Source organism: Trichosurus vulpecula, chromosome 4 (assembly GCF_011100635.1).
Source record: "Trichosurus vulpecula isolate mTriVul1 chromosome 4, mTriVul1.pri, whole genome shotgun sequence".
Lineage (NCBI taxonomy): Eukaryota > Metazoa > Chordata > Mammalia > Diprotodontia > Phalangeridae > Trichosurus > Trichosurus vulpecula.
This window is the reverse complement of record NC_050576.1, coordinates 300765083-300787518: the sequence shown is the minus strand read 5'-3', so window position 1 is coordinate 300787518 and position 22436 is coordinate 300765083. Positions and strand designations below refer to the sequence as shown.

Genomic DNA, 22436 nt, shown 5'->3' with positions numbered 1-22436 from the left:
CTTCTGTGCATTTGATTTTAATGAGGAAAAAAATAGCACTTCAGTACCTTGTTGTGAGGCCTGAAACATGTTTCTCAGCTAGAGTCTTGGACTCCCAAGCCAAAAAACATTAAGATCTGAACTTATTTATTATATCCTTCTATAGCTAGGCAATTTATATTCTGCTACAGAAGTTCAGACTGCATTCATGTTTAAATAGGCCAAAGCTACTTAAATACCTCCTGCTTATATTCAATGCTTCTGAGAGATTTCTACATGTCGATAATGTAGATGTAAACTATTATCAACGAGCTATTTTTGTAATGCTCCCGTGGTTCCTGGAAATGAGTATGGTATTGGGAGTTGGGTATGGCTCATTTTGGGTTGTAATGACCAGATTGGAAAATTAAAGTAATTGATATATTAATGAGCAGGTGTTAAATTTGAGTATTATGTTGTGGATTCAATTCAGTTCAACAAACATGTTAAGCACCTACTAGACTAGGTTTGCAGGATGTAGAGACAAAAATGAAACAGCTTCTGCTTTCAAGAAGCTTTCATTCTTGAAATGAGGCTGCTATGTGGTGTAGTAGGTGGTCTGTTATTGGACTTGGAATCAGTGAGATCTGAGTTTGAATCCTACCTCAGATATTTACTAGCTATGTGATTCTCGGTGAGTCTCCACATCAGCTTCAACTTCCTCATCCGTAAAATGGGGATAGTAATAGCTGTTGAAAAGATCAAATGAGCTAACATACGTAAAGTACTTTACAAATCTTAAAACTCTATATGTATATACATATGTACTAGTGATTATTACTATTACTGTGAAGATAAAACACATATGCAGAAAAATAGATAATTTGGGTGGCGAAAGGCTAACAGTTGGGAGTTAGGAAAGGCTTCCATTGATGGTAGCACCTGAGTTGAGCCTTGAAAGAAGCCAGGTATTCTAAGAGAGACAGACACAGAGAGAGAGAGAGAGAGAGAGAGAGAGAGACAGAGACAGAGTCAGAGACAGAGACAGACAGACAGACAGACAGAGAAACAGAAATGTGAGGAGTAAGTGCATTTCAGGCATGGAGGACAGCCTCTGCAAATAGATGGAGGTAGAAGATGGGATGTTGAATTTGGTGAACATCTAGTAGGTCATTTTATCTGGAGTAATAGAATGCATGAAGAGGAATAATGAGAGATAAAGTCTTACAGGATCTATGATCTTAACCAATTGAGATTAACCAACAAATTAGTGGTAATGTATGTAATTTATGCTTACATCCTGTAATTGGCCTGTAGACTTAAACCATAAGTATTTCCCAAGAAACTATTTTCTATAGCATGTTAAATACAAAGCTTTTTTGTGAGCATGTAACTCATAGCAACTTCCTCCCTCATTCTACCACTTCTGAATCATTTCCCTTCTGATTTGCCCTACTCATCCCCCCTCTCTGCCTTTATTTCTCTTCCTTTGGCTTCATAGGTATTGGGGGTCCCTACTGAAGATACTTGGCCGGGAGTTTCCAAGCTGCCTAACTATAATCCAGGTAATACTGATAGAGCTTCAGAATGCTCTTAGGAGGAACCATGTATGTACAATATTGACCATTATGAACCAAAGGTGAGTCTTCTCCTGTCAGCTGTCCAATAAAGTTTGGGCTAGCCAAGATCTTTTATTCCCTGGACATTTAACTGAGCTGCCTTGATTAGTTCTTTTCTAAGAGAGAGCTCTCCAGCAAGAGGGGAAGTTGACTGACTAGGAAGCCCTAGGAAGTAAAAACAGGAGCTGATCAAAATTTGAAACTAACATATGGGTTAATTCCATCACTGTTTCCTAATCCATTCAGCTTTATTGAAGAGGGCAGGATATGGCATCTCCCTCAGAAAGAAAGAAGGGAATCAGCCTTTTTGTTTGTATACTCTTTACCTTGCCGACATCAAAATCAGTGACAGCAGCCTGTTAAATCATGACTCAGAAACCTTACAACTTAATTCTATTAATAAGGGTCACCAAAGGTATCTAGCTAAGGGAAACCCATTCAAGTCACTAAATTTTCCTTTGGCTAAATCCTAGGACAGTTGCCTTATATAATGTATAGGAAGAAAACTAAGGGAAAAGACTTCCACAAATGTCCCAGAATAGGCTACAGGTCTCTTCCTTATCATGCTGTGGAGGGGGACTCTGGGTTCTCAAAAGCTCTGCCAGTGGAAATGTAAGTTCTTATAGGTAGTATTAAGTTAGATAGACTTCCATTGTGGAACTGGTCACTGAACGGATGTCTGTCATCGGGCAATCAGTCTAAGCTTGGAGAGGCTTATCACCTAGTTGTAGAAGGGTTGTGATCATTGTTGGTGGATGGAGCACGTTCACCAGTTACTGCATCCTAATACTTCAAGGATCTGGGATTTCTTGGAGAAGAGAAGCAGAGCAGGTCTACTTAGACCAACAGATCACTTGGATTTCTTTCATTTTCTTTCTGTCTGACATTTGAGTAATGTTGTTTTTGCCACCTTTGGTCTATGCTTATCCTAGAAAGAGGCCCTTAGAGAGCAGGAAATAGTGCATGAGTGGGAGTGGGGGAGGAGAAGAGTAGGCAAATAGGAAGTGAGGAGGAGAATGGGAGAGATAGAAGGCTGAGTATTTTGCTTTTCTACTGTCCTAGATCAACCAGCTGCACATCAACCAGCAGACATCTTGGTTTAATCAACAAGGTTTACACAGATATTCTATAGTCTCATGCAGAGTTTCCTTGGCCTTGAAGGAGAGGGAATAACTAAAATATATATGGTTGCTTTGAGAATTATGATGTCCAAACCAAATGATAATATGCTAACTTACAACTGCCTACAGTTGTAACATGTTAATTATGATGTCTAAACTAAATGACAATATGTTAACTTACAACTTCAACAATTGAACTATAGTTTGGAAATTCTAACAAAAATCAATCTCCACCCCAGCAAGTAAGTGGGTTTGGAATGGGGCCATTTCCCTAGTCCCACTCCCTGCCTCTAGGGCTTGGTGAAGAAAGGCAGCTGACAGGATCCTCACAGAAACCAAGGCCCTGATGACAACAGTGCCCTTCTTCAACTGTCAGAATGAGGGAAATTGGCTCCTCATTTTTCTCTTCCCTTCATGCTTCCTATCTTGCAGTGGGAGGGTCAAAAAGATTATCCATTTAAGATTCCACTGTTTTTGACTAAGAAGAAGTTTAGGGGCAAGGCTATCTTATGGAAGACATAACAAACATCTAGGTTCCCTTTAATGTAATGTAATTAACAATAATAATTATTATAATAGTTAATATTTATGTCACGATTTCAGTTTTACAAAGGGCTCTGAATCTCTTAGGCATTTTGTTGGTGGATTTTCAGTAATTCATCAAGTCTCTTGGCAAATCTCTCTTTTGGCCAAGGTGCACATTGGTAAGAATTCTTATTCAGTTTAGGACTGTGGCGACAAACTAAACGCGATTATTCAAACTGACTCATTCAGAAGATGAAACCTTTTTAACCCCTCTGTCTTTTCCCCTCCCTCAAGTTACTAGTAAGCTGTTCTGGGTGTATTTAGGGTGTCTCAAAGATCTTCGTGCTATTTTAAGCTTTTAAAGCTTTTTAAACTTAAAACAGCACTAGGACTTTTAAGATACCCTGTATATTGACAGCTGAAGAATCTGTCATGTCTTGGAAACAGGACCAATGACATCAATAATGCAAACTATATTCACAACGGGTAGTAATTTGTAAGGGAGCAACAACACGTAATCCAAGACTAATATTTTGTGTCAGCCTAGAAGCGTCCCCAGGAACCATGATCCCTGGCCTTGTACTTTTGACTCCACTTCCTCACCCTCTACTTTTTCCTCTCCATTGAAAAGGAGAAGGGAGTTGGGTGAAAGCCTGAAGGAATCACTGAAAGCTACAAGAACCTGTGCCCTGTCACCAATGTGCCTCCTCTTCTACCAGGAACTCAGTTCCTTCCATTTCGATATTGATTTGTAACCAGAAAACCAATTTTCAGTACTGATAGTCAGTACAGGGTGACATGGCTTAGGAATGGACATTTTGTACTGGCTGGCAGGGCAGCACAGGGTGGTCAATCACCTTTTTCCTACTCTCTTGATGGCCTTTATTAATAGAATTAAGTCGCAAGGTTTTCTGGCCATGATTTAAAGGGCTACTTGTCCCTGAATTTGATGTGGGCAAGGTGAGAAGGGTATACAATTTAAAAGACATTTCTTTCTCATTTTCTTTTTTCTCTCTCTCTTTTTCCTTCCCTTTTTCTTTCTTTCTTTCTTTTCTTTCTTTTTTTTTTTGGAAGCCGGCTGAGAAGTCTGTGTCCTCAACTTCAAAGGGCCAGTTGTCTTATTTTGATGTGGGCAGATTGAGAAGTAGGCTTTGAAAAGTAGGCTTTTTTTTTTTTGTTTAATGTTTTCTCCTGGGATAGCTTTCAGAGCAATATATCCAAGTGTCAGCGAGGGGATCTGATGAGCATGGATTCCCAGCCTCTCAGCAGGATCATTCTCTAACCGAAATATAAAAGTGAAATATTAAAAACCCTGGAACGTGAAATCCGTCTGCAGACTAGCCAGTGTCTTGCTTGCTTGCACCATGGGAAAAAAAGATCTACTTGAAAAAGGAGGGAGGAGAAAAAAGTGCTTTGAGTAAGAGGTTTACAGGTTTAGTAGAGCATAGTAACATCCCCTCAAAGAAGTGGGTGTTGCCCTGTGACCCCCCAAAATGCTCCTCCTTTGACTCAGCCGATAGAACACTCACCCTTCCCCCCTCCCCCCACCCCTTTCACATGCTAACTGAGGCTCCCGTGATTGGCTGAACAATAAGCTGGTCACACTTGCTAAAGGACTGCCATCTTTCACACAATTAGCCAAGACACATTAATCAAACTGGCGGGGAGAACTGGGAATGTGTCGTCTCCAGAACTAACCAGTCTGTGGTGGGGGGAGGGGAACAGGACTGACTGGAGAAGAATTTGGGTTTTCTTTAATTAAGAATATTAGGAGCAGACAGGAAATAAACAAGGATGGCATGGAGTAGGAATGAGAGTCAATCATCTTAAAATTTGAAGATGTTAAAAATCTAAATAATTCCAGGAGGAACAGGGGGGTAGGTGGGTGTTGGGAGACTGGCTGCTTATGGCACAGAGAAATAAATCTAGGTGTTCAGAACAAGCTGAAACTTTTTCCTCATTAAAATTTGCTAATACAGAATCTTGGTGCAGTATTAGTTTAACTTTGGGATTTCTAATCCTCCCTCCCCCCCCCTTTTTTTTTTACAAATTACCTCCCCCTACCCTTTTCCCAAAGGAATATTTGTACTTTGGGATCACCTCTCCTTTGGGGATCAAGATGGTTCATTCCAATAGGAAATATGGTTCTTGTTACATTATACATTTGAAGAATATTATTGATCTGATCATGGCTTAGACAGGCACTGGAAGAATCAGTTAGAACTAATAAAGAGAAAGTCTAAAGTAAAAAGGAACTGATCCCAAACTAAGCAACTTGCCTTTCTTGGTAACACGAAAAACAGTCAACTTTGAAAGAAAATTAGGATGTATGGGGTTTTCAAAATTATTATTATTTACACTTCAGTGGTGATGGTGTCCAGCTCTCATTTTCCAATTTCCTTTCCTATGGCATTTTAATCCAGATTCCGCCCTGACAATTGACCCAGTTTTGCCAGCCTAATGTGGGGGCAGTTTGAAGATGCTTCCAAGTGTTTAGCAGCATCTAACCAACCAAAGCTTACCAGCCTTTTGCAGGGTGTACTGTCACTATCCTGTATGTGAATCTTCTTTGGCAAAGAAAGTCCTTTTTTCTTCCTACCTAATTCCAGCACAGTTGCAGTTTTTATTTGTACTCACTTGTTTTGTCCGACTTCTTTTGCTTCCTCTGAAAGGGTTGGTAGTGGCTCTGTTTGCTTCCTTAAACATGGTTTGTGAAAGCTCTCGTGCTGTGTGAGCTCAAATCCTAGCATTAATATACTGCTGTGTTCATTTCACCACACTCAAAAGCACTGAATTTAAATCCCTCTCAATTCCATTCGTGGTACCAGAAGACTTTATCCTTCTCCACTAATGGTTCCAAGTTTACATCTAGATAGTGGGGGTCAAGGACAGGAGAGGATTTAGAAATAACAGTGAATGACATTAGTCAATGCATTTGCCAAATTGGCAATTAGTTCCTGATGTGTGCAAAGCATTTTATTCCTGTCTCTTTGATGCTTGTTCCCGTAGGGAAGGGAGTGTAGTCCAGAGCGTCCTTGGAACTTTTAAAGGGGTATCTGCTGCTGATGTCATGACTGATTGGAGGCATGAGTTCAGCAAACAGGGGAGCATCCGGGATTATCCTGGTTGGTGCTCTTTCACTTGTTAGAGGAAGGAAACCTTCACCCTGGAAGTTTTCAAATGGGAAGAATTTGGTGGAAATCTGAAGGCCTGGAAACAGTTTTTACAAAAGGCTCCACGGGGACTGAGAATCAAATGTATTAGAGGGAGGCAAAGGGAATCCTACCTACAGCAGGCTCCCAGATTCTTTTCTTGTGTTTTCAGCTTTCCACCACAAGATGGAAGCAAGAAGTAGCCAGCCACTTCCAACTGGAATCAGATGGCAGCTTGTCAAAGTGACATAGTCTCTACTCTCAGAAGGTTCAGTTTTGATCTGAATTCCAGTATGGATGCTTCACTCTCTATAGGACAGATAAAGATTAAATTTAAAAATGATGAAAGTCCCTATTGTGATGATAAATAGCTACAATGTTCTGAGCCCAAAGGCTTTGGACCATCTCTGTGTGGGGTTGTACATGTGAATGCAATCAGACTTGTGGCTCCCGAGCTGCCTAATAGCTGTCTGGAATGGTCTATTAGTACAGTGGTATTCATGGACACCAGAACTGTGCTACTTTAACTATGGGCACTAATTAATAACAGGAAGTTATCACAGTGAATGACAGTTCAGGATTGAAAAGACTCTCTAATCTACTCATCCTTCTCTAACCTCTGATGACTCTGGACTTGCATTAGTGAATGCCAATTAGACATCTGGAACTGGATATCCAGTAGACATCTTACACTCAACATGTCTAAAACTCCCAAACCTTCTCCTCTTCCTTGCTTCCCTGTTACTGCTGAGGGTGCAACCCTTTTCCCAGTCACCAAGGCTCAAAACCTGGGTGTCATCCTCGACTCCTCATTCTCTCTCATCCCCCCATATCCAATCAGTTACCAAGACCTTTTGATTTTACCTTTGTAACATCTCTTACATATATCCCCTTCTTTCCTCAGGCACTGCCACCACCATGATGTTGGTTCTTGTCTTCTCACACCTGAACTATAGCAATAGTCTGTTTGTTGGTTGATTTATGCCATGACTGTCTCCCCTCTCCAGTCCATCCTCCACTCAGCTTTCAAACTGATCTTCGTAAATCGAAGCTCTAACCATGTCACAAACACCGCCCCTGTGAATAAACCACAATGACTCCAGGATCAAATATAAAATCCTCCTTGGCACTCAAAAACCTTTGTGATCTAGGCACCCCTCACCTCTCCAGTCTTCTTACATCTTACTGCCCTGCCCCCCAACTCTTTAGTATATTCTGCAATCCAGGGACACTGGCCTTCTTGCCATTTCTCAAAAAAGAGACTCCATCTCCTGAATCTGGGTATTTTCACTGGTTGCCTCCATACCCAGAATCCCATTTCCTCCAGGACGCTTTCCCAATCCCCCTTAATTCTAGTGCCTTCCCTCTGTTGATTATTTCAAATTCATAGTTTTTTTGTACAATTGTTTGCATATTGTTTCCATCATCAGTCTGTGAGCCTTTTGAGAACAGAGACTCTCCTTTACCTTTCTGTGTATCCTCAGCACTTAACACAGTTCCTAGATTGACATAGTAGACTCTTAATAAGTATTTAGTGGTGAACAAAAGGATTTTAACAAGCTAGAGCGTTATAATATAATATTCCATAATAAAGTAAAATTCAATACGGATACGATGGAGAATGCTATCTTCATCGAGACAAAGAACTGCGAAGTTTGAATACAGACTGAGGCACACTACATGCTCGCCTTTTCTGCTTCTCTTTTGTTTTTGTTTTTGGGTTTGTTTTTTTTTTTTTTTTGGTTCTCTTTCTTCTTTCTCATGATTCATTCCATTGGTCAAAATTCTTCTCCACGACTTGACTAGTGCATAAATTAATTCAATGCGAAGTTATACATGACAGTTATATGAGACTTCATGCCGTCTTGGGGAGGGAGGGGGGAGGGAGGGGAGAAAAACTGGAACTCAAAACTATGTAGAACCGTGTGTGGTAAACTAAAAATAAATAAAGAAATTTATAAAAAAAAATTCAATACGGATAAATTTAAAGGCTTGTACTTGGGTTAAAAAAAATCAATTTCACAAGTAAAAGATGGGGAGGGAAGCAGGGACAGTAAAATTGTTCTGAAAAAGATCTAGAGATTTTAGTGGGGTCTTAGTGGACTATAAGCTCAAGCTCATTATGAGACCACAATGTGATGTGGTAGCCAAAAAAATTTAATGAAATTTGTGGCTACATAGGGAGTCTGAGATCATTTGGAGTACCGTGTTCAGTTCTAAGCATCATGGCTCAAGAAGGCCATTGATAAGCCAAAAGTTGTCCAGAAGAAGGCAACTAGGATGATTAAGAGCCTTGAGTGTATGATATATAAGGATCAGTTGAAGGAAATGGGGATGTTTAGCTTGAAGAAGAGAAGCCTGGGGTCACAGTGGTGGTGGTGTTGATGGGAGAAGTATTTGAAAGGCTGTTTTGCAGAAGAAGGTTTAGACTAGTTTCTGTTTGTCCCCAGAGGGTAGAACTATGAGGAGTTACAGAAGCAAACTTAAGCTTGATGTCAGAAAAATTAAATTCCTAATAATTAGAGTTATGCAACAGTGGAATGGTCTTCCTGGAAAGATGGTTCCTCCTCCTTAGAGGTCCTTAAGCATAGTCTGGATGACCATTTGTAAGATATGTTACAGAGGAGATTCTTTTCATATATGAGTTGAACTAGATGGTCACTAAGAACCCTTCCAATTCTTAAATTCTGTGATTCTTAAGTCATATAATGCTACTGGGAAATCCAAGTCTACTAGCCTGGTGGGAAAATTTGGTATTTTGGGTGGCTTGCTTGAGATCCTGATGCCTCCAAATACTTCTGTCTCTTATTTCACTCCCTTCAGTTCCTACCTTCCAAGTTAGTGCCTTGCCATTCACTGGATGTCAGCTACTGACATCATTCTTGTCAGTCCTTGCCTTGTTCCAAAATAGGAGTTCTTAACCTTTTTTGTGCCCCGGACCCCTTTGTGAGCCTAGTGAAACCTAGGAATCCCTTCTGAGAATAATATTTTTAAATGCATAAAATAAAATACATGGAAAGACAAAGGAAAGCAATTATATTTAAATATAATTGTGTAGCTTTAAAAAAATTCATGGTCCTCAGGTTAACAACCCCTAGGAAACCTTGACTAAATTTTTGAAGCCGGTCTGATACCCCAGACTTACATTGGCTTCATATCTCAACACCAAGCTAGTTTAAGTAGCTGGTAATTTTACCTCTACCCTCTTTTAATGATGCCATGCAGCTAATTAATTGATCTCCCTCCTGTCACCCTGATCCAAGTTTTGTAAAGATCATGGCAAAGGAAGACTTTGTCCTAGCTTGGGTTCCTTTGTAAGGAGCTCTAATCTTGCTAGACATTCTGAGTTCCCTAGTCTGTTCACTATAAGTAAATTCCATCTGCCCACTCTTCTCTCTCTCTGTCTGGAGAGCTGTTTGTTATCTTTTTTTCCTACATTTTGCTAAGCATTAGGGAGGTAACTGTGAATATTCTAAAATCACAGGTATTATTATCATCATCTAAAATGTTTGTTGAGTCCTCGCTATACTAAGTGCTCTGAAAAAGGGCATCTATAAAAAAAAGGCAAGATAGGCCTAAATCAAGCCACTCTATGGCTTGCTCCCTTCAGTCCATACTTGCTTTTGGAATCTCTGTCCTAAAGTGATTAAGACATTTTGTAACAGGTTTCTAAAATGCCCTATCAGTAGAATCATAGTTTTCCATACTTGACTTAGAATTCCAGCAGTCTTCCCTCCCAGATGCTAATGAAGGTCCTAGCAATTGAGATGCTATGAACCATGATTGGGCTCATTACTATTTCAGTCCTGGAGCTTAGCAAAAAAGCTCCTGGGGAGTTACTATTAACATCTTTATTAACCCATTCCCCAAATCAGTCAATGAAATTAATTTAGATACACATTCCACTTTGATCTTCATTAATAGTTTCTCCTAGTCCCTACATTTATTTTTAGTTTTCTCATCTTTAATTTATCTGGTGGCAATTATTAGTTTATATTGAGTAGAAATACATGATCTTAGATTGGGAAAAATAGTAGCAAATCAAAAGCAGGTAAAATGATTTTATAGGGAGAACAGTCAAGTTCTTTCCTTGCCCAGGGAGGTGCTTTGGGCCTAAACCATGGTGCTGGTTCAATCGCCAAGATAGTCTCCATGCTCGATTAAACTCTAAAATCAAGAAATATTTTCAAATGGACCCTTCAGTGTTACAGTAAAGGCATTTTAATGGTGTTTTGATAAATGTCTCTTTGTTACTCCCATCAAATAAATTCGACTTAACCAGTATTTTTAAGTGCTTACTGCGTATGTGACTGTGGGCAAGTCAGAATGTTTTCCTAAAGCTGGGATAGCGCTGTGAAAATATGTGGCCTGTTTGTGTCTACCATAGCGGTGGCTATCTTTCTTGAGAAGATGAACTTCCTTGCCCTTTGGATAAAAGTGACTATATGATTATGCACTGGGATTGTTTAGCATTACCAAGGCTTATAATCTCTTCTTGTATGGTTGGGATGCTAAAATATTCTCAGGTCATATTGAGGAAGGTCTTATTTCCTCATCTGTAAAATGGAGGTGCTGGACTTGATGATTTCTGATGTCCCTTTCATTTCTAAATTTATGATCCTATCATCCATAAACCGCTGTTCTAGGTCCTGGGGCTGCAGAGACAAAAGAATAGCCCCTGTCCTCATGGAGTTTGCATTTGACCATCTATAACAGCAATTTTCCAACTTTTGATTTAAAAAATGTGGAGTAAATGGACTTTTAGCTTTTGTGATGTGTCTAAGAGTTAGTTTGTCTACTGAGAGTGTGCCCATATTAAAAGGCAGGATTCCCTTTGGAAGGCAACAGGGATGCCTAGGTACTCTACCTAGGATTCCTCCTCATCTCTCCATCCCTTAAACAGGTAGGATCACAATCTGGGAAGGATCTTACAGTTCATCTGGTCCAATCCCTTCATTTTACAGATGGTGAAAATGAGGCCCAAAGAGGCCATGGTCACTCAGTAAGTAGGAGAGCCAGGATTCAAACCCACATCTTCTGACTCTGAATCCAGTATACTTTCTACTGTATGGGGACTACAGTTCTTTAGAAGCAACTTTCAAGTCCTTAGTTATATGCCATGAGTTTCCCATTTTCTGATGGCCTAAGAAAGTTGATTTTAAATCTTTGGAAGAAAATGTAAACATGAGTGCCCAATTCCCATTCCAAAGGACACCTTCCTCAATATGACCTGAGAATACTTTGGCATCCTGACTATACAAGAAGAGACTAGAAGCCTTGCAGATACCAAACAATCCCATCTACTCAAGAAAGACAGCAGTAGACACAAACAGGCCACATATTTTCACAGTGCTACCTTGGCTTTAACAAAAAATTTTGATATGCATATACATGTGCACTTTACAGTGGTTTAAAGGGTTGGGTTTTTTTTTTTTTATGTTACTATTTAAGATAACCGAGGAAGAGCAGGAACATTATCAACTGCTCAAATATATGGTATCTCAAGAATGTCTTGTATTTGAGAAATACTGGGAGACATCATTCTGCAAGATAAGCCTCGTGTGATCGTGACAAAACCATAGTAACGGGAAAATGTTTTAAGCAGAGTCCAAACAGTGATGCTCTGGTAACATTAGCCACTAATCGGCAAGTGTTTGTTGACTAAGCAGTAACCATGTTTCCATCAGTTGTGAATTTGACCTCATTAAACATTTATATAAAATGTAGCCTTTTGTTAGGGTAGCAACAGTTCTGCCCTCTTTTTAATTTTAGTGTTCTGATCAAGGCTTTTAGCTGTAGATTGGTTCTCTTTTGTAAATTTCTGATGTCTCTCCTCAGAATTTCTATTGTACTCAATGGGAATCCTTCTAAAAAGATTTGGAAGGTAAAGAAAAGGGAGTAAAAGTCTTGTACCAATGATTTACTACAAAATAGTTGTGATAGGGGAGAAGAGGAGGCCACATATAGACCTATTATTTTTAGAAGATGTTGAAAACAGAAGAATCAATTCCTCCTGGAATGGTGCTGGGTAAAACACTTATCTGTTTGTGGAGCATTCTCTCATTGATTGGAGCTGTTTAACTACAGGAAAAATCAATATGAGAGATGCAAGGTCACTTTGCATTGGGTTATCTGCATGGGAGTGGGAGGGTGGGCTGGTGCAAGACATAAACTTTGGGATTTAAGACTTGATTGTGCTTCCCAGATCTTGGACAGGTCAATTTCTTCATGTCTCAGTTTATCCAGGTATGAGACAGACCTAGGAGGAAAATTTTTCATAGTTAATCGTGCAACTGAGAAATATTTATTCAGCCTCTGCTATGTGCAAGATACTGCGCTTTGAGGTCCAAAAATGTAATTTCAGGAAGCATTTAATCATCATCAGGAAACATAAAACCTTCCTTTTGCTGCTACAATTTATGAGAATTGGGTTCTGCTTTTGATATCATGCTACCATTTCATTAGACACAAGTTAAAATCCGTGTACGTGATTTAAAAAAAAAAGTAGCTCATTTTATGTTTAATTATTATAGAGAATGAATGTGGTCACATGACCATGATTGAGCCATAATAATGATCCTTTCCATAGCCATGTATTCTGCCAACCAGAATGGAATTGTGGTGTATACAGGGATGTGCTGGTAAATGTTTAACAGCTGGCTCTCCAAAAAAAATTGTATATATGACATGCTTTTAAGTTTATTCTGCATTATTTACATTTTTTCATCACTTTAATTAAGTATAGAGACAAAACAAATTAAATCATGATAGGAAGAATTTGCTGATTCCAGTATGTGCAAATGCTCTCATTGAAAATTTAACAATCTGCTCTTATGCACCAGCATGAGTTGGTTCCAGCACACAGGAGGCAGATTTCATCTCACTGTGAGGAAATCTCTCTAACAATCAGGGCTGCCAAAAAGTGGAATATGTTGCCTTGAGGGATAGTGAGTTCCCTATCACTGGAGGTATTTAAAGGGAGCCTGGGCAACCACATGTCAGAGATAGTATAGAAGAGTATCCTATTTAGGTTAAAGTTATATCGATAAGGCTTATTCCATCATATAAAGGAATGAGCATTGATTCTGGAATCAAAGGACCTGTATTCAAATTCTGCCTTTGATATTTAATGTGTCAATAATTGTGATACTTGTGTGACCATGGGTAAATCACATAACCTGCAGGTTCAGTTTACTAATTTATAAAATGGGAGAACTGGCCTCTGAGGTTCCTTCCATCTCTAAATCTATGAATTTATATATCCTCCATGGACCCTTCCAACTCTGAGTACGTGACTTCAAGTACAATGCTCTTTTTACTATGATACTTTCCTTGGGAGTATCAAACAAGAAGGTAGTTCTTTATTAGAAATGATACGAAGTTAAACTTAAAAGAACATCACTCTAGCCCACTGGTATTTAATTCATTTTTTTAAAAAGTGCTTACACACAGAAAATACATCATTTTCATGATACTAGTAAGTAGGGAAAAGGCTGGCTGGTGAAAATGTGGTGAGTCATTAAGCTTGGAGCCCTAAACTTGAAAGACAGGTTGAGGGCCCTGCCTTTTTCGCTCTCAATAACTTGCATTCCTTGATTGTCCTCTTTGGAAATGTTCAATTCAAGCCAGGAGATTCGGAGAGTAGCATTTTTATACCCGCTGTCACTGCATCATTGATTGGCTGAGGCACAGGAGTGGGGAACCTGTGGCTTCAAGGCCATATGTAGTCCTCTAGGTCCTCAAGTGAGGCCCTTGCAGTCAAAGGGCCACATGTGGCCTCGAGGCCACAGGTTCCCCACCCGTGGAAGAGGATTTTATAAGTATGAACTTGAAGCAATTACCCAAACCTCAGATTTACTCAGCCCAGTTTGAACTATTTACAAACCTCAATTTTTAACCAACTCTAATGATCTTTGTGCCAGAAGGCAAAGTTTCAAGACTTACTTCACCTCTGTCTTTTATAGATGAGAAATCAAATGGTATGTTCTCTTAGTGGAATCAATCAACCAATAAACATTTATTAACTGCCTACTCTGTCCTAGAGCTGCCAAGTGGCATAATGGTTAGAGCATCAGGTTTGGAGTCAGGAAGACCTTAGATAGGTAATAGCTGTGTGCCCTGGGCAAGTCACTTAACCCTGTTTGCCTCAGTTTCCTCATCTGTAAAAAGAGCTGGAGAAGAAAATAGCAAACCACTCCAGTATCTTTGCCAAGAAAATCCCAAATGGGGTCACAAAGAGTTGGACATGGAAAACAACAACTGTACCAGACCCATGACAGTGGAAAAAGCAAAAAGTTAGTTCGGGGACTTAGGCTTTAGTTCTGATACTTATATATAGTCTTAATTTGTTTTGCAGTTTAAATTGTTTGATCCATTTCTCCAACTGTAAAGTGAGCCTAATAAAGTATCTCTCTACTGCCTCTGAAGGAAGGTGTAAGGGGATTTCCAGAAGAGAGGGGGGGAAATAAAGATTGTTTTCTTCTCTACCTCCCCCACTCACCTTCTGTCACTTGAAATCTGAGACAGTTGCTCAAGAGGAACAAAAGAGGCACCACAAAAGGAGGAAAGGATGCAAAGAGCCAGTGTCGTTGCTTTGGAGTAAATGCCTCATCTGAAGATACAATGAGGAGGAAGAAGACAGAGAACATCTGGGAGAATGAAAGGCGGGAAAGGGCAAAAAGGAGGAGGACGAGAAAGGGAAAAGATCTAAATGCAGGTGAAATGTAGAAATGCAGGGGAGGGAGGAGGATAAAAACAAACCACAAGACCAGCTAGAAATGGAGAAGAGTGTCAAGGACAATGGAAGGAGAAAAACTTACAGGTCTCAAGGATAACATAAGGCATAATTGTATGCATGAACATATAACAAAATGAATAGTATCAAACTGTAAAAGGCTAGGGATCCATCCTATAAGGCTTTGAGGGAAGTAGGACTGGAGAGGGGCAGCTTGGTGGCGCAGTGAGTAAAGCATTGGCCCTGGAGTCAGGAGGACCTGAGTTCAAATCCAGCCTCAGACACTTGACACATGTACTAACTGAGTGACCTTGGGCAAGTCACTTAACCCTAATTGCCCTGCCTTCCACCCTCCAAAAAAAAAAAAAAGAAAGACTGAAGAAAAAGTAAAGAAATGGTAATTTAAATTATTGTAGATATGCAGCACTGGGATGTGAATGAGTAGTAGTATTGGGGTAGGAGGGATGGTGTTGTTAGAGAAAACCTGCAAATATACAGCACAAAAATGCCTTATTTAATCCATGATGAAAAAAATGAGGGAAAAACTGAGTGAGAACTTTGAAAATTGATCATTGCAGTGTGGTTTCTGTTTCTTTGTTACAAATTCCACAAACATTGGCAAAATTTATTCTATAGTACCTCTGTAGATCTAAGAATTCCTTGATGTGGGCGTTTCGTGTATTGATACAGGTTGTAACCCATCTGTTCCTCCTTTTCACATCAGCATGGTATTGTAGACAGAGTGCAGGGCCTGGAATCTGGAAGACATGGGTTCAAATCCTGGCTCTCATATTGATTAGCCATGTGACCATGGAGACCGCTTCATCTCTGAGTCTCCATGTCCTCATCTGTAGAATGGAGATGACGATAATACTGTATCAGCAGGACCTACTTCACATGTTTGTTGTGAAGCTCAGAGGAGATAACATGGGAAATGCTCTGAAAACTTTTAAAGCGCTATGTAAATATCAGTGCTCGTCCATATTGAAACACTCTCCAAAGGCAAATAAAAAATTATTTTCTGAGTATCCATTTTGGATTATCTCTACCGGGACGCCTTTCCATTGGTGCAGGTCATTGAGAGTTGGTTGTATGAACTGTTACCATAAGGTAATAAGAACACTTCACCTTGTTGCATTGCCTAGAGGGACCTAGTGGATAGAGCTCTGGGCCTGGAGTCAGGAAGACCTGATCCTCAGACACTAGCTGGGTGACTCTGGGCAAGTCACTTAACCTCTGCTTGCCTCAGTTTCCCTCACTGTAAAACAGGGATAATAAGAGCACCTACCTTACAGGGTTATTGTGAGGACCAAATGAGATAATATTTGTTAAAAGTGCTTAGCATAGTGCCTGGCACATAGTAGGTACTATATAAATGCTTATCTCCTTTTTCTCCTCCTTCCCTTATAGTCTTACTTCATTTATCACTGAAATTATTGCTATTTTGCCCTATAATATGGCTCATGTCTTTTCATATGTGTATGTCTTGTTCTAGCAACAAAATTGGAAGACTTTCTAGGTTAATGATCTTAGCTACTAGTTTCTCTCACCAATTTGCCTTGTTACATCTATATATGTATATATACACATATTATATATGTGTATATATATATATATATATATATATATATATATATACACATACTTGGTATATACGTATACATGTGCACTTTGGCTTTCCTTCCCTTCCCTTCTCCCAATAGAATGTAAGATCCTTGAGAGAGGAGACTGTTTCATTTTTTTCCCCTTGGTATTTCTAGTACCTTGAACTCAGCCTGGCACACATGGCAGATATAAATAAATGCTTCTTTGCCTGATTTCTTTTGTACTCCATACAGCATTCAGGACAGCCTTCTGCATATAGTTGGTGTTTGAGAATTTCTTGTTAACTAACTCAGTATTCAGTGATTCTTTCTCCAAAGCCTTTAGAATGTTCGTAACATAGTTGGCAATGCCTTAAAGAATGCTATTGGCATAGGATTAGTTGGTTTTTAGGTGAGGGAGGGTATTTTCTCTCATCCATTTCATTTTTTAATCATTCTGTGGAATTCCTTTTCCAGAGTGGTTCCTGCTGAGTAAGCCCGAGAGTCTTCAGGTCGTCTGGAACAGGTAAATCACTTAGTCCTAGAGCATCCTTTCTCTAAGCAGAGACCAAAGAAAGAACTAGACTTAGTACCCAATAGTATCACTGAGCACCTGAATCTTTTGACAGTAGGCGCCATGGAAATGCAGAAGGCTATTGCTAGGAAGCTGTCTGCAAGTCTGTTAGTTTTTCTGTATAACCATTTTACCCTCAATGCTTTCGGTCATTAAATTTGTTTTGTGCCCCCTCAGTGGAGCACTAGATCCTTAGAGGAGGGAGTGTTAGCTAGCAGGAAAACCTTGTGGGTTTATTATTCTCATACACATAGGAACTAAACATCATTGAGTGGCTATTTGGGGTGGGGGGCATTTGATTCATGGAGGTCATGCTTTCCCAGGCCCTCTCTGCGCAGTCTCAGCTCAGACCAGGGCAGACTTTTATTACCAGCTTTCAACAAACCCCAGTTTCTTTTGCAAAGAAAAACAGATAATAGGGACATTCCCAGAATAGTTAGCTAACTAAGCTGTGCCAGGCAACCTAGAGGCTAGAGAAGAACTCGGCGTCTTCGGACAATGACCAATTACAATAACCCGCATTATTTGATCGGAGACTAATTAGCCAAGGCCCTGTTCTTTTTGCTTCACTGAAGTCGCAGAAAGCACATCGAAGGAAACATTAGAGAGAGAGAGACTGGGGAAAGGAGCTCAGACGTCAAAGGAAAACACACTTTCACAGGTGGGGAGATATAGAAAAGGATTTCATCTGCCAAGATCCTATCTGAACCTGGGAATATTTTCCACTGAGAATCACGTGCAGTTGAAGGAAGGCAAACTGAGTTTGCTCTTTCTACACTTTGAAGGGCTTTTAAAGTTCATGAGCACAGAGTGGGGCGGGGGGGGGGGGGTCAGGGGTGGAGAATGGGCCCAACTCTGCAGCTTAGGTGTTTGTCACAAACCCTGATACATAGTGAAAGATATCAGAGCTGATTTCTGGCCAGCATGTCATCATGATCCTCTACTGTTTTTTAAAAGCACGGTAAGGCCTGAGATCCAATGTCACTTACACAGCCAACTTGGAGGTAGGCTCAAAGGGACTTTCATTTATCATCTCATTCCAGGGATGGCACGAGCACAGCTCTGTAAACACCCACTTGTCTGCATGCCTGGGGTGCCTAACCCCATTGACTTGGAGTTAAGATTGCATTCCTTCATTTCCATTGGCTACAAAATGTTTCTCTCAAAAACAAATAAAATAAACAACCCACACCCCCAAACACAAACCACCCCAAAACTTATATCCCATAACATAGGAGAGGATGCTTGCTGCTATTAGGGGGAAGCAGGATGGAATCTTACAGAATGTTTCTCTGAGTTTGTCCACCTTCTATTCCCCGCTGTGCCACCACATCCAAACCTTTGCTGGTAACCCTATCTAATTGACACTACTTATAGCTTAGGCTCCATTCGCAATCCCTTTGATTTCTGGGTCCAAAACTCCTTTCCCTGGCCATCACTCCCCTACATCTGTTGTTTTTCCCATTAGAATGTAGGGGCAAGGACTGTCACCTGTTTTTGTATTTGTACAAAATACAAATCCTCAGTTCCAATGACGTGCCTGGCAGATAGTAAGGACTTAAAATGTTTTTTCATTCATTTATTCCTGGAACAATGTGCATATCATCTCATGAAGGGCCTTATGTTTGCTATTAGAAAGTATGCTGAAAAAAAGATTACTGAAGTGTTGCTGTCATCTCTGCATCATTTGATCTCCTTGGGGTCACCATCTTGGCTCCTGAGAGGGGCCATGGTGGTCGCTAATCTGCATAAACCTGGAAACCGTTGAGTGAAATGCCCATAGTTTGATAGTGATCACTCTGAATTTATACTTAACCAAGTACCACCCACATGGTCCTTGACCTGACCAACAAGTAAGAACAAAGCATCTCCCATGTTGTTTCTGACCGGGAAATAGCAATGTGTGTGACAGGCTTGTTGTCTTATCGTGGGAAGCTGCTTCATTAGGTACTGAGGGAACATGGAGCATTACAAGTCACCCCTCCCAGCCTGGTGCTGTGCTGGCTTTGCAGTGAGAGGATCTGGGTTCCAGATTCAGTTTTGCCCCCTTACAACCTTTATCACCTTGGGCAAATCACCTCAGTTTCCTTGTCTGGAAAATGAGGAATGTGAAATGACCTCCAGATTTATAGTCCTATGATCAAGATCCCTGGCCTTCATGAAGCTTACAAATCCCTTTTGGTTCTGAATTACTATGAATTACTGGGAAGAATGATTCCCCAGCAAACAAACAAACTTCTACTAAGGAAGATCCTGAAAACAAGCAAGAGGCTGGTGGGGAAAGAGCCCTCTGCATTTGGAGGCAAACAACCTGGGTTCAAATTCTGACAACGTTATTTAGTTGTTGTATGACCTTTAACCCCTCTGAGCTCTGATTTCCTCATCTGTAAAATGAAGAATTTGACCTAGATCAGGGGGCCTAAACCTTTTTCATATTATGGATCCCTTTTGCAGTCTACTGAAACCTATGAACCCCTTCTCAGAATAATGTTTTTAAATGCATAAAATAAATTACATCAGATTACAAAGAAAATCAATTACATTAAAATAAGGTTGTGAAAATTTTTTTTAAAAAATAAACAAGTTCACAGACCCTAGGTTATGAACCCCAAGACTAGATGATCTCCAGTGCTTTTTCCAGCTCTAAAACCTATGATCCTATATCTTTTGGGCCAATGGGATTCCACTGAACCTCCATGGGAATTTCTTGCATCTGAAGCCAGTCTATTTGTTAAGAAATCTAGGCTCTTGCTACAAACCCTTAAGAGCATGCAGATTCCAGATATGTTCTATGATGGCCAATTAGTGCTTTTCACAAGCATTTGCTTGAGACTGATTTGGATTTTACTGTTACTTGTGTTTCTTCTTCTTAACTTCCAATACTAATATCTTCACACACAGAATAACTTTCAGGTTACATGCTTAATTGTAACATATTTCAAAATTTTAATAATCATTGGACGCTGTCACTTTTGCAAATTTAGCTCGCTGAAAGAGTGCCATGTCCTTTGAGTTGATATTAGAAGGAAAGGTCTGTGATGGGGTTCTTTCAAAATTTTTATTAATGAGTTCTTAATAATAGGGCAGATCTTCCTTTTGCTGCTAAGTCCCTTTGACATGAATCTTACAGGATGCAGGGCCAAGTCCCACTCCTGATATCTCATCATGTAGCCTCACAGGAAATATATCTGAGGACACAGAGCTGACTATAATAATTTATGACATGATTTCATAACAGCTGTATTTTTATGCCATTTTTAGTCCTAAAATAGAAGGTTTATCTACTCTTTGTAAGGAATATTTCAGAAGGTGCCAGTCAGAGAAGGTGAGAAGTTAGTAGGAAAAGTGATGAGGAAGGCAAGATCAAAGTTGTATTCCTAGAAGAGTAGGATTTACATTTTTTCCCAAGTGCAGCCATAACACGTATGGGTAATTATCTTTAGAGTAAATATAGTAGTTGGATGGGCAGAGTGGGGTCAAGACAATGGCTCATGAAGTTCCTATTAGTGCTTCTTTTGCTGAAGGCTGTCTAGTCAAATCATAAAACATGGAAGAGAAGCATAAAAAAACCATACCCAAATCACTGGTATCATTAATACACACTGCTCCTTTGGCACCTGGCACAAGATTCACAAAATACACCCTTAGAAAAATGCTTAAAGAAACATTCAAATTGTGGGAAGGGAAAAAGAGGGGAGAAGCAAGACCTTAGGACCCAAAGCCTCATGGATGGGATGGGGAGGAGAAAGAAAGAGAACCTGATCCACCTCAGGTTTGCTGCTAGGGACACCACTGGAGAGAGGAGGGAACTGGGTGGAACAAAATTGAAGAGAAGCTCACCTAAAGTATAATTGCTTGGTGGGCTGGGGTGTGGTGATGGGAAGCACGCTCTCTGTTAACTTGCTAATTTTTTTTACTTTGTGCTAAGCTCCATTGTTATACTCCTGAGTGGAAGTATTATCAATACCCTCTATACTTGGGGTACCCTTGGGCAAAGCTCTCATTGTCCCACTCCAGTTTTGGCTCTACCTGTCCTAATCATTGCCAGTCACCTGGTAGGAGAGATAAGTGCATATAGCAATGGCTTGTAAGGGTAAGTTAGGAATTACTGTCAAGGGTACAAAAAAGCCTTTACTTGGCATATTCCTAGGGAAGATGGACAGAATTAAAAAGAAGTCTTCATATTGCTCATCCTGGACCTTCTATATCTATCTGTCTATCCATCTATCTGTCTATCTATCCATCTATATACCTCTGTCTATCTACCTACCTACCTACCTATCTATGTCTTCCCCATTAGAATATAAATCCTTGAGAGAAAGTACCTTATTTTTCTTCTTTGTATCCCTGACACTTACCATGGCGCCTGGCACATAGGAAGCACTTAATAAATACTTCTTCCCCTGCCTCCTTCTTTATTTGTTAGGATTTGTTTCTTAAAATTTTGAGTTTCTAAATCTCTTCTTCCCTCCCAACTTTCTGATACCTATTGAGAAGACAAGCCATATGATGTCAGTTACATATTTGAAGTCATGCAAAACATATTTCCATATTAGTCATGTTGCCAAAAATAAATATATAAACAAATAGCATTTTTCATTGAGGGTCTGTTAGAATTGTCTTGGGTAGTCATTGTATTCATCAGAGTAGTTAAGTCTTTCACAGTTGATCATTATGATACTACTGTTACTGCATACAATGTTCTCCTTATTCTGCTCACTTCACTTTGCATCAGTTCATATAAGTCTTCCCAGGTTTTTCTAAAACCATACCCCCCATCATTTCTTTTAGCATGGTAGTATTTCATCACCATCATATACCACAATTTGTTCAGCCATTTTCCAATTGATGGGCATCCCTACAATTTCAAATTCTTTGCCACCACAAAAAAGTTGTTATAAATATTTTTGCACATACAGATCCTTTTCCCTTTTCTTTGACCTCTTTGACATACAGACCTAGTAGTGGTTTTGCTGTGTCTAAAATTATGTACATTTTTATAGCCCTTTGGGTATAGTTCCAAATTGTTCTCCAGAATAGCTAGACCAGTTCACAACTCCACCAACAGTGCATTAGAGTCCAAATTTTTCCACATCCCTCCAGCATTTGTCATTTTCCTTTTCTCTCATGTTAGCTGATCTGATCTATTTGAGATGGTATCTCAGAGTTG

At 39.8% G+C, this 22436-nt stretch overlaps 1 protein-coding gene across 2 annotated transcripts in view; it reads left to right on the top strand.

Moving 5' to 3' along the window:
• Positions 1–22436, top strand: part of CDK15 (cyclin dependent kinase 15) — a 93739-nt gene that overhangs the window by 47436 nt on the left and 23867 nt on the right. For both annotated transcript variants that reach the window (XM_036756620.1, XM_036756621.1), the window contains exons 10-11: positions 1460–1523; positions 17170–17218. In XM_036756620.1, the coding sequence (XP_036612515.1) occupies positions 1460–1523; positions 17170–17218 (113 nt within the window). The remainder of the gene's footprint in view (positions 1–1459; positions 1524–17169; positions 17219–22436) is intronic.